The sequence below is a fragment of the Micropterus dolomieu genome, linkage group LG07 (genome assembly GCF_021292245.1).
Source record: "Micropterus dolomieu isolate WLL.071019.BEF.003 ecotype Adirondacks linkage group LG07, ASM2129224v1, whole genome shotgun sequence".
Classification (NCBI taxonomy): domain Eukaryota; kingdom Metazoa; phylum Chordata; class Actinopteri; order Centrarchiformes; family Centrarchidae; genus Micropterus; species Micropterus dolomieu.
In genome coordinates, this window is record NC_060156.1 from 5,474,523 (window position 1) to 5,493,532 (window position 19,010).

Consider the following 19,010-nt stretch of genomic DNA (forward strand, 5'->3'; position numbering starts at 1 on the left):
ACAAACATAGCTGTTGGGTTATAACTCATCCCTGTCACCAATGATGAACAGATGTAGTACCATGGTGCCTGTCATGTGATGAAACAGGAAGTTATGGGAGTCATGATTGGTCATGGCTATACTGATCTTAGTAGGGGCACAAAGCTGTCTGTCAGTCGTCCTATTTATCTCCCTCCAGCTGCCTCCCGGCATTTAAATTGCTACTGTATATGAATCTTAATGAAAACATCTCTCTCTGTCTGACCGCCACTCCATCGATTTTGCCTGCCGAGCCAGTGGAGTGCTTGACAAAATGTGATGCATTATAGATTACAGATTACCATCTTAAATTGCAATCAGGGCCATAACAGATTAGATTGCTTCAACATAGTGACATAATAAAAAAAACCTTGTCTGACCAGGGGCACACTGACATAACAGTGCTGTTTGTGTGTGAGTGTGTGTGTGTGTGTTGATAAATGTTTTTGTGAAAGACAGATGCAACCATATCATGAGTTTTCTTATACGATAGAGAGAGACAGTGGGGAACCATATTGCCTGTTCATAATGTAGTCTTTGTCTACAAACACAGATGACTCCTTTGTCTCAACGAGATGAGTGTGTGTGCGTGTCTGTGTGTATTCTCCTCTTCTTAAACTGAGGATTAACTGCCGTTTTCTGCATCTCAAAGCTGTAATCTACAAGCTTGAGAAAGGGAACATATGGATAATGTTCTCATGACCATGTTAAATTAATCTGATGAAGCGAGAAAAATTAGAGGGGCAAAAGTGTGTTTCAGTGTGTGTGTGTGTGTGTGTGTGTGTGTGTGTGTGTGTGTGTGTGTGTGTGTGTGTCTCAGGGTTGTTGCCGACAATCACAGGGTGACCACGCATGTCTGCTCCCCAACAGACACACACCTCAATTTCAGGCTACCCCTGCGCACACACACAAACACAGACATGCACGCTCCAGGCGCCTGTAGACTTAAATAGCTCTGCGCTGTAGGAGACTTGTAAATAACAGCCTATTAGTCTTGAGATGTTACCACCAACACTGCAAATACCTCACTCTTATTGGCATGGTTCCACAATTACTTTTCAAAAAATTTAACTTGTCATTACTGGAAGCAGCCTGAAACTATGTTTAGACACAAACCAAAAGTCTTTCATTGAAGAACAACCATAAATACACACATACTGAATGTCAATACCATAATAAATAAATCAGAGCCTGTTGTTTCTAGCAGTTCAATCAGATTTTCTCCTCCTGGGAAAACTACTGGACTATAAATGGATGTAAGAAAGTCAAAGAGAAAGAGGAAAGGAGGGCAGGGGGAGAGAAAAAAGAGGGGAGAAGGGAAAGAGAGGGGTAGACAGACAGCGAGAGAGAGCATCGAATGCATTAAACTGATCCGAGAATAGGAACTGCAGAGTAAAACTGAAAAATGACGAGGACAGGGAGACAGACAGAGAAGCATGTTTTTCATTCCTACAGCACAGTGTGAAAGTAAAACAAAACAGAGCAGAGCACAGCGGGCCTTTTCACCCTTTCAGCGTTTCAACAAACAGCCAGCCGGTGAAATATTGATGCTTCAATTCTGACAAAGAAATGTCTGAATGATTTTGGTACATCTGAGTGGGGAAATTCACCTATCTATAATTGATATGGCTGAAATGTTAATAACTGGATGGGAAAGCACCGGAACAGAGACATAATGGGAGTGAGGGGGGAAGTGTGTGTGCTTGTGTGTGTGTGTTTCTGTATTTGTCTGCTCCTCTGCCTGTGTTATACATATAGTGCCAAGCAGGGACCACTACTATGTGTAGTTTCATGTACAGTAAGGCAAATGACACAAGACGAAAACATCAGTAAAGGCATTTATATGTTTTTGTGTTTTGTGTGTATGTCTTCAGCTCAGATGATTAGTAGCTACCCTGTCTCAGAATCTGTCCATGTTTTTTTTTTTAATAAAAACAATTGCTTTTGCACTGCACGCCTAATAAAATGAGTCATCCAATTGTTTTTGTTTAACTTGTTTAGTTGGTTTTATTACATAAATATTGAACTTGCAATCATCTTGTTGTATTTGTGTAATTGCCATTTTATGAGCTGCAGCTTCTATTGCACCCGTGGCCATCTGTGGAAAGGGGATCTCTCTTTTTTAATAGAGTAACCTATAATGTCTCTCAGTATGTATAATGTGTTTGTCTTTTTCAGTGCTTGTGCTAGATCACCATTGCAGATGCTGGCCCAAAAAGCCCAGTATGACTGCGTAAATTGGTCTATACAAGTTAACATGACTTCAATTCACCTAAATTCCTGGAAATATTATCTGATGTTTTGCTCCATGTCCCTTCTTATCCCATATGTGACTCTTTTTAAAATTTAATGTTCTTTCATATTCCACTTAAAAGTATCTTGAAACCTATAAACATGGATTTACTATTAGTAAGATTTAGGATATAACTTTCTGCCAGCATTCCATCAGTAAGATTAAATTTGTGTTTGCTCCTTGTCTCATACCTTTCTGCCAGCATTCTTCCATGATTTCCCAGCATCCCTGCTTGTCTTTCTGTCTGCCTTTATCTTTGTGTGCTGTATTTTTATTTCATGCTGCAGAACCGCCTGCCTTTCTTGCAGTCTAACCACGCAACCAAAGCCAAAAAGCCAAAAACAATGATGGACACAAAAATCCTCTAATCTGTGTTAATTCTTCCTAAGTGTGAAAAGTATCCTGGAACAGTAAATGTGTTGTAATTAGACTTTGATAATTAGAGACAAGGGACCAAGGGAGGTCCCATCGTGATTATTACGGGATAGCTAAAGCCAGAGAAACAGGAGGAGAGTGGGCTGAAGTTCACCCAATACACCCAACAACTCTCTCACAGAGACAGGCTGGTGGAGACAGAAACTCAGAAGACACAGGAAGTTTTTTCACAGTGTTGTAAACTCCCCTCACTTCCCATCCAAGTTGCAATCTAACCTCTCAAGCTCTCCAAATCTTCACATCTATCTTTGAACTCACTCTTTTTAACTATTTTTCTCTAGGTCACTTTGTTTGCCGCCCCCGACCCTATGCCTTTAAAATCCACCCATCCATCCGTCCATCCTGTCTTTACCTGCAGTCCAGCTTCTCTATCTCAAAGTGCGGGTTGAAGTTGAGGACGATGCGTTGTGAAGGCTCGGGGGCTGTGATGATCCAGCGGCAGTTCTGGTGAGGTGGGTACTCCAGCGGGTAGCCCGGGGTGGTGATGTAGCCAGCATCACTGGCATCTAAATTGCCACCGCATGGTTCAGACGCTGGATGGGGAGAGGGAGATAGAAAGTGAAATAATCTTATATACAAGTAAAAAAAAGTGGATTCAGAAATATGTTTATATTCTATGGCTTTGGTCCACTGTAATGTATGAAAATCTTCCTATACAAGTAGTGAAAGCACTGAAAGCTTTGATGAAAACAGTGATTATGCTCAATATTTTTCCATAGGTTAATACTCAAGTTCACACACTGGAATAAGGGCATTGATTAGTGTTTGTAAATGTGATCAAAACAGCTAAGACAAAAGAAAGGGAGAATAAAGTGGCAGGCATATAGCTTTCCTCACAGCAGCAGATATAAGTCTAGAGTACCATCAGGGTCAATGTACGCTTGCTTGTCATGACTGACCAGGAGGACGTCAATAGTTCTTTACATATTTGTTCATTAAGCATTATGAAAAGGGCAAAACTGATAAAATGCAGTTAAGAGTTGTGTTTGCAAAGACAGGATATGAGAAACAAAGACGTGTGTGTGTGTGTCTATGTGGATGTGGTGTCAAAGGTCAACTCAGCCTCATGACATACAAAGACTCTATTCTGACCTATGAAGACTGACACACACGCACACACGCAGTGAACGTGTCCTCCAGATGCCACAGTTACTGTGACAGAGCGGATCCACTTGTCAGCAGTCATATGTCTGCGTCGTGTCATAAACAATGCCACTCATTCACTGCCGCAGATGTACCCTGACACTGATGGGTAACTCATATATTACTGTGACACCCAACGGCATAACACACACACAACTCTACTGTATTACATCTGTGGCATCTATTATACACCATGGAGGCTGCCCGGTTTGATGGGCTGTGCGGACCTTCTGCTTGAACTAAACGTCTTCTTTGTTAAAGATCCGCAAAAAAAGTTAAACCATCATGGTGGATGGATATACTGACTACCATCTTTCTAAAGCCCCAGCGCATCCAATAAAATAGCACAGTGCAAGCCACAATCTGACTCAATAACCAAAGTTGTTAGTTTGTTCATTTAATATCCCCAAAAAGTAGATAATATAAGTAATAGTGTCGGCCAGTGCTTGCAGATAAATGAGTTATTTTAGACAAATATCTTAAATGTACTAAAATCAAGTGCTTCTCTTTCATTAAGTGGAATGCTGCTTTGGAAGAACTAATTTATCCAAGGAATTATTCCTGCACAAAACTGTGATTACACTGTTCATTTGGACCTAAGCAGATGAATTTTCCACAAATATTGTGGGCTAAATGATGGCCAGGTTAAGCTAATAAAAACAGCATCTGTGAATGTCGGCTGCTTGCTGGGAAGTGTTTGGCCGGTAAACAACCCCTTAGATAATTTCCTGTTTATGAGAGAAAGAACAAACTTACAATCGGGGCTCCTGGCAGTCTATATTATGGTTTCAATCAGAGCTAAATGTGCCTCAAGAAACCAGCCTCATAAAAAAAAAACAACTGCTAATCTTTGTGAAGACGTTTTGTAACTTTCTGGTCTGTGCCAGCGTCTAGCCCGCTGTGCTATGCTGTGCTGAGTGAGGTGACATAGGCAACTCAAACTACTCAGCAGAATACAACATATTTTAACGCTATAAATAGACTCCTGGCTACTGTAAATCTACTCTGAGAGGAGTCACACATGCAAACATTAACACACACACACACACAGCGTAAACACTTTATCGAACACAATCCTCATAACAAATTCGGATAGGAGGGTAAAACAAACTCTCAGCATCTTAAATCTCACTTTTTTCCCCATCATGGCTGCGAATATGTATGCGCGTGGAACGATGCACGTACACTCACGCACTCAAGAGTCAGCGAGGGAAGATGAAAGTGAAGGTCAGAGCTCGGCACACAGTACGCAGTGACTGACACTTTGGCATCTATATCTGGTGTCTACCTCACACTGTCTGCAAACAATTAGTGATCACCCCTCTATATCTCTCTGCCTCTGTCTGTCTTTCCTTTAGTCATGCTGTGAGCCAACTAGTCCTGTCTATCTCCTCCAATCTGTTTACAATCTCCCTGGTGACATACAGTAATACAGGAGTAGAGTTACAAGGCCTACATAACCCGGCCAGACGCATTTCATCTCAACCCCACCTGGATTAGTGTTTAACCACTCTGGAATCTCACAGCACCCTCAGCCAAACACCACTTTTAGCACCGCTTACTGTAGCTAACTGTCTCTAATGAAAAATCTGGGATATGCAGTGCGAGGGGGAAACATCTAGAAATTTAACTGATTAATAATCTATTGCTTGGGACTCATAATGCATGCTTAGTTTTTATTGAGATGGGTCTTAAAATGAGAAGACTGCAAATGTGTTTTCATTAGATATAATCCCCAGGTGAGACAGTGAAGGTTTATTCTTTTTCATAGGCTACTTTACTCTTTACTTTGCTTTATCTTTCAACTTACTTTCAACCATCTCCACAAACAACCAGTGGATTTGCAGTTGAGGGGGTAGACACAATAACACTTAAAATCTAATTAATTCCAGTACAGTTACACATTTAGTTACACTTTATGAAGCATATGCTTGATTTTTTAGACTGTGTCAAAAAGATTTATACATTTATCTATATTATTCTTAGATTTTCTGTTGATGAAATGTGGGCGGATGTCGATAGCGTGCTTTTCTTTGTCTGTTTATCTTCTTTTTTTATTATATATTTCTACTCTGAATAACTACCCTCTCCTCTCATCTCCTCACCTCTGGCGCGCAGCCGATAAAGCCAACACCTCCACGTTTCTGATGAATAAGGCTGGTGTGATAGAGAGGCAGACGCTGTGTGTGCGTGAAGTATTATGTCTGCTCTGCTTTAAGGGTCTATCAATCTCGGGACACATACACACACAAACAGCCATTCAACGATTATCACATCCAAACAGGGCAGGAAGTGAAACAAATTGATGACATCACATCCTCTTCCATAAAGTGCCACTAAACATATTTTAAGAAAATGTAACACTGTTTGCTTATTTGGTTCATGCGCATAGATATACATACATTTAAATGTCTGCTGAGGCTGAGCTCATCAGTCATTATAATGTAGAATTCCTGCAGTGAAAGACCGATAAACTGGAGGAGTGAAACATTTTTCTTTTTGGAGGGACAGCTCATAGCCATTGTTATGTCTATTTACCAAGAAACTATAAATACAGCTTCCGAAAGTAAATCTATAGCAATGCTAATTTGCATTCCACACTACAGCACCCTGTCCTGCATGCTGGGAAGAAAGTGTAATGTCTGTGTGTGTGTGTGTGTGTGTGTGTGTGTCAGAACAGAGGAGATGCTGAGTTAGGAAAAGGCCTGAATTCATGTCAAGAAATATCAAACAGGTAAAAGTGGCAGAAAAAGAGAGAAAGAGAGATTGTGATGGAGAGACTGTCAAAGAGAGAACAAGAAAGGGAGCAGAAGAGATGTGAGGCAGGAAAGATGATAATGTAGGTGTTGAGAGAAAAAGGAAGAAGGGAAAGAGAAGTGTTGCAGTTGCTTTAAATCTTAAAACATAATTTTCCCAATTGGACTTGTTTTAGAGACATTGCTGTGCTCCCAAACTCGAGCTAATAGTCGGTGTAACAAATGTTATGGTAACCAATGACACGATGGCCAAACCTACAAAAACCAAATCAAAATTGTAATGACCCAAAACTCGGCATGATACTGGACTCTGCACTAAACTTCTATGGTGAGTTGGTACCTTCTGTTTATAAGACAATATCAGCATAGGATGAAACAAAAGTGCAACATCTAATACATCACCAACTTTCTCTGTCTCAGTTGGTCCATCACAGAGGAAATAAACACTTCCCTCCTCTTGACCCCCGACTTTGCACAAGACAGCATCACTCTCTACCACATCAGCATGTGTGATCTTCAGGGAGAGCTTGTTTTTAGACCACAGCTTCACAACAAGCGCACAAACACAAACTGCTGAACATCACTTCTCCCCCCCTCTGGCTTAGACATCACTGAATTCAGACCACACACACAGAATAAGCAGCAGTAAACGGTGCTAAGCAGTCAAGCAGGGATATAAGACAGGTCACTGCATTATTTATAGTTCTGCCACGTTCAGTATTGCATCCTGATAACACCTATTCAGCAATTTTCCCCCACATGTGCATACCTCTACACCCACCCCCACACACACACACACACACGGGTGCATTAGTACAGAAATGTCATAAAAACGTGAGAAGAAATGCATGCACAGCAACATGCACACAGAGGGGCACACAAACTATCGAGTCCCAAACATGTAGAAAAGCACACGCTTCCTCATGGAGCTGCTTTGCAAAATTGAACTAGATCCTTGTTTGTTGGCCCCAAATGCAAATTTTCTGACCTTGTTTCTAAGCTCTCTTACAGATTCATGTTCCTTCAGAGTAGGGAGTCTGATTTGACTCTAAAGGGACACTTTCCAGCCAGTCACAATCGATTTGCTCGTGTGTGAGAACTGTGCTAATGAGTTGGACCATAGGCCACATTCATTTTCATTGGCCACAATGAAAGCATGAGTGGTTTAGTAAGAGTGTATGACAGGGAGAAAGTGTGTCTCACCCAGCTAACCAGAGAGCTTGCTAGGAGAGAGGCTATCATTTGGCAGATCAACTTATTATCCACCAACACTGGCCCCGATACTCAGCACAGTGAGTCTCACGTTATCATTATTGTTACCCTGTTGGAAGCAGGTCCTTAAATCAGTATACTCAGACCATCTGCATCAAAGCCTGAGAGGGGGCGAAGATATTTTTTCCCATTGATTTCCCTGCATTTCTTACTGTTTACAATGGATTTTCAGAAGGATGGCTTGGGTCCAGCATCATGAAGCATTCACAGCGAGCTTCAGGCATTGTTACCTTAAACGGTGAAAATACAGATAGATTCGCAGTAAAAAGCTTTTGTGTGACTCTCTGTGTATGAGAAACAGTGAAAATATCAGCCTGAAATGTCTACTTTGGACCAAAACCAAGGAGCTTTTAGTCATCGAAACCTGGGAAACCTCAGGAATGGACAGAAAGAGAGAGAGAGAAAGAAAGGGAGAAGGAGTCAGAGCAGGACGAAAGAAAAAGAGAGTGCCAGAACATCTGTCTCTCATCATCTGAAAAGAGAAAGTCAGCAGCTCAGAAAAGCTCAGTGGACAGAAAATACAACTCTATCGCACACACACACACACACACACACACACACATAGACACACAAACAGGTGGGGTTGTGCTTTTCTCCAGGTGCCCTGCATTAAGCCACAGTGGAAAACTACAGAGAGAAGAGAGAGAGTGTGTTTAAAATAGACAGAGGGATGGTGGAGGACTACAAAGGATCTGAGAAACAAAAAAGAGTGATGGGAACATGGAGAGAAGAGAGACAAGGACTCATAAAAAGGAAGGATGAGTGTGTGATACAGAAAAAGAACTGACGTGAGAACAAGCTTCTCAACTCAGGAGCAAAGACATTACCTGATCTGTGGGGCTTTAGAGGGTGGAGAGAGAATATGATGGCGGAAAAGGGAAGCTACAGAGAAAGATTTAAGATCAATAACAGAGAGAATAGCAATGAGTAACTGAAAAACTAACCAAAGGAGAACAGTATGATGAAGAACAGTTTGGCAGAGAAGGGTAGTTTGCTCTGATAAATGATCTGTGGTAATCAGAATAAATTGACATTTCTGTAAACGATGCACCATTTAGGTAAACTATCCAACAAGTCCTCCAAATGAAATGGCCATGCCCTTTAGAATGACACAAGTGTTTTCTGATCTGATGCCCCCGTCAGCGCTACATCATGATTTGTCTGTAGAGCCAAAAGGGCCCCGTGTTCCTATCTGGTCCCATTTACTTTAGGGCTTTACTAAACCTAAACATTATTCAGATGACACAGCGGGACTTTCTTTGTATGTAGTTTACATCTCTGTCTGTTCCTGTTTCAGTCAAAAATGTGCGTTGCTATAAAATCTACTTTATATAAATAAAGTTTAAATAAACACAGGCACTGGTAAAGTAGGTTTCTGGCTCCCTAAAAAAAAAAGTCTCCTTCTTATCGCAAGAAACGCTTCAAGTGCCGTAAAAGCCAGTTACGACCGAAGATATTCACAATGTTGTAAAGCATAACCACGTAATAAAAACAATGTCACATACTGTTCTTAACTACATCCAAAGATCATCCTGGCAGCATCTTCAGGTTTTAGTTTTAGAAAATGTTTGCACTAAAACCTTTTACTACCAAAGAATCTGCGTTCTAACCCTGGAGCCTGTTACCACTCATCATAATATACTCAATAGTTGATTGTGTAAAGAATTTGTGTTATTGCATTTAGGAACTGTAAAATACAACAACCCACTTAATGCAATGTATCAGCCTTTTAAGATATTTATGAATGAAACTTTAACAACAAGCCAGATTAATGGATTTCCAACTGTTGAGCTTTATTCTTTTCCTGGCAGTGAGAACAACGACGTGAAAACCTAGATTGCCACAGATTGACAGACTCTTAGAGAATGGAGAATTAAAAAAGAAAAGAATAAGTGGATGAAAGAGTAAAGGGATTTCGCACCGTGGCAAAGTCGGGGCGAAAAGAAGGTGAAGGAGGTTTCTTAATCGGAGCGAGGGAAAACACTGCCAGAGGGAGGAGTGGAGAAAGAGACAGAGTGCGCTATTAAAGGAGAGGTGAAGTGCCATGAAAAGAGGAAAAACAACAGGATGATTCAGCGTGAAGGGAGAGAGAAAAAGGAAAACAACCTGTGGCCTCGCACGGCACTGCTCTGGAGGGACTACTGAGGACACAGAAGGCTTAGCTCACACACAAACACACACATTTGTCTTGGCGTGTGATGTTTTTTTGAAAGAAGCAAGGACAGACAAATGTCCTCATTTGAAGGTTTCCCATGATCTCCCCTTCTCTCCGAGGACATGTTATTCACTCGTGTACAAATACAAGAACACACGCTCGCAAACAAACTGATCTCCCCATCCTCTCTAATTACTCCAGTCATTACCAATGGTCAATGAAGACACTAGAATACTAACAGTTTACTAATGACATGATAACTGTAATTAGACCATCCTGCTGGACCCACTAATTGTCCTTTCCCTTTTACAGACGAGCGAGGAGCAGAGACAAAGACAGAGAGACTGTGCCGAACGTAATTAGCTTAATGTTTATTCAGTCACTGCAAACTAGTTTTTTTGAAGTCATTGGACCAGTCCCAAGGGAAGTATAAGGCCTCTTGTTTGACTCCCCAAATTCATGTTTTTAAGAGTTGTGTGGCTAATTTAAAGGTATATTTCAGAGATGTACTATTACTTAAAAGTGCCTCAAAAAGAAAAAAAGGAGAAGAAAAACATAGCAGTCTGAGTCACTCGATGAATAAGGATAACCCTTAATCCTGAAACCTGGTGGAGAACACCTGCTACCTGCAGGATAATTAAAATGAAATGAAATCAATTTCGAAAAAAAAGTCTCCAGAAAAGTGTCACCTGCCACAGATTAGCATACTCTGTCACATACAAAGATTTAAATCGAACCATCACAATAAAGGGATTTAGCAGAGGGTTTTAATTTGAGTTGGCTACTATTATTAAATAATTTTCATGACCTCTTTGTGTACAAAACTGTCTGGTTTGTTCTACAGTTTTGATAGAATTAAACCAGTGGGAGCTGAAAAATAATCATTCTTCAAGATCATTTTTTAGAAAAGTATATATCTTGCCTATATTGTAATCAGAGTATTTATTAATAATGTACTTTACCTTGTCCAGAAACCCTCCTGTGCTTGACAGAGGGGAGGAATAAATCTGGGCTGGTTTACTGCAGGTGGCTCCACTCAACTACTGCTTCACACTCTGCTGCTTTCCTCTTATTTCACTAATGCCCTCTCATGCTCTCCCCCTCCCTGTTTCCCCCTTTCCCTCTCTCTTCTGCACTACCTAATGCTCATGGTTCCTTGCCCTCTCCTGCTCAGGCTTTCTCTTGTTATTGCGTCATTGTTTCAAGGCACTGTACAGGGATGAAGATTCACAAGCTACACTGTTAAAACATATCCTGGCCTTTTGTATCAGTGAACCATCTAACACATCTGAAAAAACAGTAGTAAGTAAGAAAAACTCATATAGGAGGGAAAATTTCAGATGTGGGAAATACACAGACAAACATGTATGGATGAGCTAATTTCAGAGGCACTAATTGCCTCTTCTTTTTATAGCCAATTGCAGTATGTTTTCTCATAATACTGAGCATTCATTCACTCACTCTTTTCTACTGTTTGACTTCCCATAATGTGCGGATTTATTTCTAGCCTTTCTGGAATACGCTTGCCAATATTCATATGCATGGAGTAATTATCCACCAAATCACACAATTACAGTGAGAGGAACGGATACAGTTAAATTCCTATTTCTAGAATATAATATCTGAAATATTTCAGGGTAACAACGGATCCTTTCTAATGCAAAGTAATTACAAAGAACAACTGTGTTAGTGGCAATCAATTCATTATGTAGTTAGCTAAAACAGGGTATAACCCCATTGTGTGAACAAATGACATGGATGGTTTGTTTTATTGATGGCCAGTTGAAGCTTACAAAGCACTATGACCCACACCAATGTAACATTTAATTATTACAAGCTGACCCCAAGGGGCACAAAATACTGAATCCTAGGCATTCTCTATGGGCCCCTCCCTGCATCCTATTCATTTTAGTAGTTTGCGGGCCCTCCTCACATAACTGCCTTGTGTACTCGCCTTTTACCCCCAGTCCTACATCCCTGCAGCAGCACTACTCGTGTTGGATGTGGGGCTAAAGCCCTAAGGTAGAAAATAAATAATGCAGACAGAATACTTGGTGTACATAAAGTTATACAATTCAAAACAAAGCAAAGAATGCCGCTGCCTGCTCTGGCTGCTGCCTATACTGTAGCACACACTACTGAAATGTAACCATTTGCAGAATGTGTGGACTTTAAAACTATGTCAAAGTTATTTATGTCCCTATGTGGAGTTGTTGACTTTTTCAACCCAAATGCTGGAAAAGACAGAAGACTTCTAAAATCACACAAGGTTGATTGGAGCCATCAAAAACAGCCTCATAAACCTGTCCTTGGAGCAGACCTGTGGGCAAATCACCACACTACCAGTTTACTTCTCACAGTGAGTCTGTTTCATCATCCAGCATATTTGAGCAGAGACACTATGGAAGCAGACAGCTGGTCTTGAGTGGCCAATTATGTCCGTTTATCTCCCTTCCAGGCACAGCTGCGATCAAACAGAATGAAGAAACAGGATCAAACAGCGAGGCTAAAAATCATTCTTCCGTTTCGTTCACTTCTTTTTGCAGCTTCCCTCTGCCTTTTTCTGTCTCTGTTACTTCCTCCCCCTGTACTTCCATTCCTCCCTCCTGCCTCTCTCTCTGTATTTATATATATACTTCTTAGTCTCACTATCCTTTCCTTGCTCATCTCTCCCAAGACAACGGAGCAGAGGCATCTGTAAAAGTTTACTGCTGATGAAGCTTTGTCGTGCATAGCCTACACTGAGCCTGAGTGTGTGCTCCAGTGGTTCTCAGTGTAGCAGCGAAGAGATCTCAGAAGGAGCTAGAGGGGGGTCACCCGAAAAATGAAGATTCCTCTATTGTCAACAGGTACTCTGGTGTCAGAGAAATAACCGAATATCAACAAGTCCCCATATCAAAATAGGAAAGTTTGTCAGTGCCTTTCAAAACAACACATATTAGCATTTTATAGTGTAAAGACATGCTTATTTTTAGGAAACTAATTGTGGTTAAGTTTAGGAAAAGTTTGCAGTCATGGTTAAAAAAAGACTGCTGGTAGAAACTGGAGTCTAGATTTACCCTGAATGCCACACCTTCCCTTTGAAATTTTGCTGTGCAATAGAACCTCACTCCATACTTCCCACTTGGGCGTTGACTTTAAACAAGCTATTGATCAAACGACCAGTTGTCATTTCTCTGGATAGGATAGGCTTGGAAATACTGTAGGTTTTACACACAGTCTCAGCAGTTATTACTGATTTGTGAAAACCCAAACATTTAGAGGTCATGGAAATCTCCACACATAGCAGTTCCTTCCATGGCATCTTTTCACATCAGAGGTGAAATGTGATGTAAAGAATGCCTCCACTGTGCTCAGCCTACACTGTTTTTCTCCAAAACAACATTTGGCAGACCACTCAGTCCAAGTCATGAGATCTGCAAAAGCCCCACTAACCTCCTGAATAAGCCCTAAATCAATAAAACCTATAATGCAACTAACTTCTCCACAGCTACTCTCTTCTGTCCCCTCTATTGCAATTAACTACACACACGTGACTCAAAGCAGAAAGTGGGCCTTGAGGTGAAATTAAAATTATTCTGCAATGTTAAGTCTGTTTTGTTTATAGACTGTGTAGACACAGTCTACAGGCTTTTTGTATTGAAACATTGGTCATCAAGTTCAGCAGGGTTTTTGCTTCTATGCACATGATAATAAGTGGAGTTCCACGGTAAAATATTATGTTAATTGACTCTTCTTTGGAGGAGACATAATTACCCATAAACGCTAGCAGCGAATTTAAGTGTTGATATCTTGATCTGCGTCACCACATGTAGGTAAAAAATTATTTTTCCGGTGTCTGCCTCGTGCGTAAAGATTGTTGGTATACGCACAAAAACGTACAAAGTACGTTGGTAATGCGTTTAACGTAGGTCTTTTGCCTTGCCCCTTTGATCTAGTGTACATCGCAGAGCTTGCACCGTTGCACACATCAGAGCCTGTGTGTATGCACAAAGGTAAACTGCTGATGGGTGTTACAGGGTGTTATGCAGCTACAAACCCCACACGGACTCGGGGAGTGACAGACCAAGTCAGCCAGCATCCTCGGTTGTTGGAGGCAGAATGAGACCCCCGTGCATCTGGAGCGCCGGTGCTGGTCTCCGGTAAACTGAGACAGTAGCCCGGTTAGATTCAAGCCACCTCCTCGCACAACCGGCAATAATATTGTGTAGCCCTGTTGCATGCAACTGCCAGCCCTGAGGTAAAAGTCTTTCAAGGAATGTAATAAGTACATTACATGGACACCTTAAGAGATAAAACAAGTACGATGAAGTCACTATAAATTCTATTGAGCCGCTACCTTACAGACCACTGGCACTCACATTAGTCTCAATATGAAGAGTATAGGAACATTATAGTGATTTTTCATTATTCAACAGCTCTCCCGAGGACAGTCATTTATTAAGCTGCACATTAAAATCCACAGTATACGGTTAAGATGTTTTTTCAAGACTACAAAAAAAAAAAGAAATCAATATTGACATCAAGCCAACATCCCAAAATACTGAAGTTATTATTGGACGGAGTGAAGCCAGCAGAGGAGTGGAACGATGAAAAATGTGCAGGTGATGATGATATTTGTAAAATCACCTTTGTTAGAAAGTTGTCTGCCTATACAAACGGGCGACATCGGGCTTTAAAACTAACGCAAATGACTTTCAGGAAATTAATTAAGGCTTTTGTTAGAAAAAAGTCACTGACCTTGTTAACTTTGATCACTCATTACAAGTTGTTTAATCACTTTTTTAATACCTTGCCGCCTCTGGTGCCGACCGAGTCAAGACTGGAGATCCTGTAGCAGAGATCTCCCTCATAATTGTGCAAAAACTGAACTAATCACTGTCCCACCGGCACAATGTTTATCAACGCATTATTTGAAAAGGAAGGCAGGTTTGGGTATCCCGTTGTCACAAAGTGCTTAATGATTTTGGTTTCCCAAAAAATTGAATCTTTACATTTATTACGCATTTTGGTTTGACGTGGAAACAGAACTTTTCCATCCCTGATGCGTTTTATATTAACACCATACTTGTGATGTGGATTAGGAAAAGGTTCTCTGGAAAAGCGGTTTAATTTCCATTTAACACCTACTCGTGACAGTGTGATTTGAGCTGGCAGCAAAAGTGTCAAACTTACCTCCTTCCTCTGCTTTTACTGCTGAAGGCAAAATAAAGGCCAGTAAACATCCACAAAGCCATACGAATAAATCCATCTTTTCCCCTCGGATGTGGAAAACCACCTCTTCTCCTCCTCTGTGGTTTTATTCAGTATATCTGACACAAAGCTCGAGTCCAAAGTCCCCTTTTCCAGTTCTTTATTTATTTGAAGCGCAACACAAATAGTGCCCCAAATCCACCACAAATGTCGGGTTGCGTTCGCAGGGCTCTCCAAGAATATATTGCGCTGGTTGAACAGTATTTGTACAGTATTTGTACAAGCTTTGTGAGTGTGTGCTTCTTCTTTTGGAAAAAAACAACTGCGCAAATTGATCTGAAATCAATTTCTATTGTAAACACATTTTAAAGCCTCACAATCCATTGCGGTGAGCGCAGCCGGCTGCACTGTGTCCCCCTGTCAGTAAAAACGCGCGTGGGAATAAAACCTTGCCGACACAGTCGTTGACAAAATCATAAATTTCAAACAAAGTGGAAATCACCGGTTGAAAACACCAGGAACAAATGCAACCATTGAGTTTGACAAAATCTGAAAAAAGTAACTAGAGTGGTTCCTCCTCCTTTCGATAAACCCCCCAAATCTTTTGCTCTGGCTGTCTTTCCCAAATTGCGCAACTAGTTGGTAAAATTATTAAAAAAGAAACAAAATCCCATGGATTTCCCTCTTAACATACTGTCCCGATAACGGTTCGTTCTTGCGCAAAAGATAACACAAGATCTCCTGGATGAGGCAGCTCCGGCGTGCGTGCGTAAAACTGATCGGGAGAAAATAAACGTGCAGCCTCTCCTCTCTCCTCCTGCAAACTGCGTTTCCTCGCTGAAACACGCTCTTCTATGTCCGCTCCCTTCCTCTCTCTCTCTCTCCTCAACGCTCAGTATGTCTCTCTCTCTCGTTCCCTCTCCCGGCAGCTCCGGCAGTGCGCTCCTTCCCCTCCGATCTCCGCCGGGTTTGTGGCAGCGGGCAGGACTGCTCACTCTGTCCCCAGTCTCGGTGTGCGTGCACGCCATGCGCGCGATCGTGTATCGGATTACAGTAGGCACCTCGGCCCGCCTCCATATAGCCCCCTCACTGATTAAAGAGCAGTTTCATCTCCCTTTCACTCCCTTCTCCCTCTCTTTTTGCCTCACCCTCTTGTACCTTTCTGTATCTTTCCCACTCTCTCCCTGTGGTACATTTATATCAAATTTATATCTTTCTATCTTCTACCTATCTTCCCATTTCACTCATCTTCCTTTCCTTTCTCTATCTAGGTACTCCCTCCTTTCCTCTTTTATGTCCTTCCCATCTCTCTCTTTCTCCCTCCACCTTTCCCTTTGAATAGAGGGAGGTGGAAATAAGAAAGGCAGAACACAGGGAAAGAAGGGGCCCACAGCACAGCTTTATGAGCTTTTGTACTAGTGCTGGGAGCTTTAAAAGGAAAGTAATGCTGGTTTATAGCATTACTACGGAAACACCGACCATGTGCATGTATAAAACGATGAAAACGGAAAAGATTATGATGAGTAATTAAGTAATCAAATACCGAAAATACTTGACTAATAATATTAGACTTATGATAAAGTTTAACAGCAGAATTTTCTTTTCTGTGAAAAATAATTACTTGTCACGCATAGCAGCCATTGTGGTAAAAATGGTTGAGCTCTTAAATGAAAACATTCACTCACACCTTCCTGCACACACACTCACACTCTCTTGTCTGCAGGCCAATGCAAAAAGCTGTTTACCAAGGGGACATAGGTCAGTTGCAAATAGAATCTATACAACAAGATATAGACAGCAATACGACGCTGACATACTCACACACACATACACACACTTACAAATCAACATGTTCACAGGCATGGACATGTTCACACACACACACACACACACACACAAATAGGGCTGAATGGCAAATAGCCGGGGGAATTTCACGGGAATTGGATGAATTTTTGCACACCTATTGTTTCAAACGTGATACAATTTCACTCTCTTTTCTGGTTTTCTCTCTCTCTCTCTCGTTCCCTCTCAGTAGTATAATACAGGGAGGAGGTCTGTGGGAGGTGTGTTTTAAAGCCTGTAGCAACACCAAAGCTTGTGGTCTGAAAAACTAACCAAATCTTGGCTCACGCACTGCCTTCCCAGGACACACCCTGCACACATTCACACACAGATGCACACACATACAGGCCATAATGACACAGCTGAACTCACCATTGACCACTCAGTAAAACTCCTGCAGTGCACTGAGTTATCTCGTGGGAAGAAAATCCCTATTTAAACCACCACAGAGAAGAAAAACACACGATTGCTGATGCTTTTTTTTCACAACACAATTATTTATAGTCAGTCTGAACTTTTGTGACACAGGCGTTTCTGAGAACAAGCAATCTTAAACAGTGACATTTATTTCACAGTCCTGGCTGAGGGAGCTAGGAGTGTAAATCAGCCATATTATAATTTCCTGATCAGTTTTACTTTTACTGTAATAGGCCTAAAACTACCATTGTGAGTGAATGACTGGTCTCATTTCAGGACAGTGACATGTGACACACGCACGCAGGCTCACATACACATCATCAAACTGTCACTCAGATGTTTCCTAACATCTCTGGAGGTCTGAAGGTATTAAGTTCTTTTTCCATGACAGGTCTGTGTGTGTGTGTGTGTGTGTGAAAGAGAGAGTAACAGTCACCGTACTCATTCCTTTGGTCCCTCTAGTCATACAAACTCTTTAACCGGTCCCTCTCACCCCTCGTCCTGTGTCTCTCCACTGAAACTAAACCTACCTTAGTCCAACTGGAATCTGTCAAGTGTTGAGAGAACTGAGAAATCACATGCAAATATCAATGTAACATTCCACTGAGTTATTAGAAATGTCTTATTTTGACCAATAAAGAACAGATAGGGGCAGCAAATTGCGTCCGGTACGGTCCTGTCCTGTCCTTTAAGCTTGAAATTGTGAACTTTGTAGGAACCAAAAACAGCCTTATTTACCTTAAGCAGTGATGTTTATTTCATCATTAAAATATTATTTAATTCGAATTCAAAGTTTTACATGAAAACAATGTTTTATGGGGGTGGTGATGGCACAGTGGGTAAGACACATGCCTTTGGTGTGAGAGACTCGGGTTCAATTCCCCACGGTGACCCATCTACCAATGTGTCCCTGACACTCAACCCCTATTGTGACATGTATAGCAAATGTAAGTCAGTTTGGATAAAAGTGTCAGGTAAATTAATAAATGTAATCCACAGTCCTTAAATTGAAGTGAAATCATAATCTGTGTTTAGGTATCACATGAGAACAGAGCATGCTGAATGTAAAAAGTGTCTAAAATCTTAGTATGCACAAGGTGGCTGGGAGAATTTGGACAGGAAAAGTAAGCAATAATGTCTTGCGAATGATTCTGAATTTACACCAATCTACCACATGGACCCAAGCCTTCTGGGCTTTCCCTTCACGCATTCTTCTGTATAACTTGCAACAGTATGTTGTGAAACTAAGATATGCTAATCCACGACACCTTTTCTGCTTGCCAAGCAATGGACTGGGTTTCCCATAAGTCACCACTGACATCACCGAGAATCCATTTTAGAATGGACAGAGAAGCTGCCTGTGCTCACACAGTCCCAGTGTTTCTCCCTCAATGAAAACCTGCAACGGTCTAAGGTCATAGCATGTTAATGAATATGTTGGGCTGTGTTTCTGGATGTGTGCCTAGTGTCAAGTTTTGTGGTGTAA

At 41.3% G+C, this 19,010-nt stretch overlaps 1 protein-coding gene across 3 annotated transcripts in view; it reads right to left on the minus strand.

Annotated features, from left to right (window-relative positions):
- nrp2b (neuropilin 2b) overlaps positions 1 to 16,118 on the minus strand; it is a 94,646-nt gene extending 78,528 nt beyond the window's left edge. For all 3 annotated transcript variants that reach the window (XM_046053738.1, XM_046053736.1, XM_046053737.1), the window contains exons 1-2: positions 15,248 to 16,118; positions 3,099 to 3,279 (exon numbers count right to left, since the gene is read on the minus strand). In XM_046053738.1, coding sequence (XP_045909694.1) covers positions 3,099 to 3,279; positions 15,248 to 15,323 — 257 coding nt within the window. In that variant the 5' untranslated portion in view covers positions 15,324 to 16,118. The remainder of the gene's footprint in view (positions 1 to 3,098; positions 3,280 to 15,247) is intronic.
- Between the last annotated feature and the right edge of the window lie 2,892 nt (positions 16,119 to 19,010).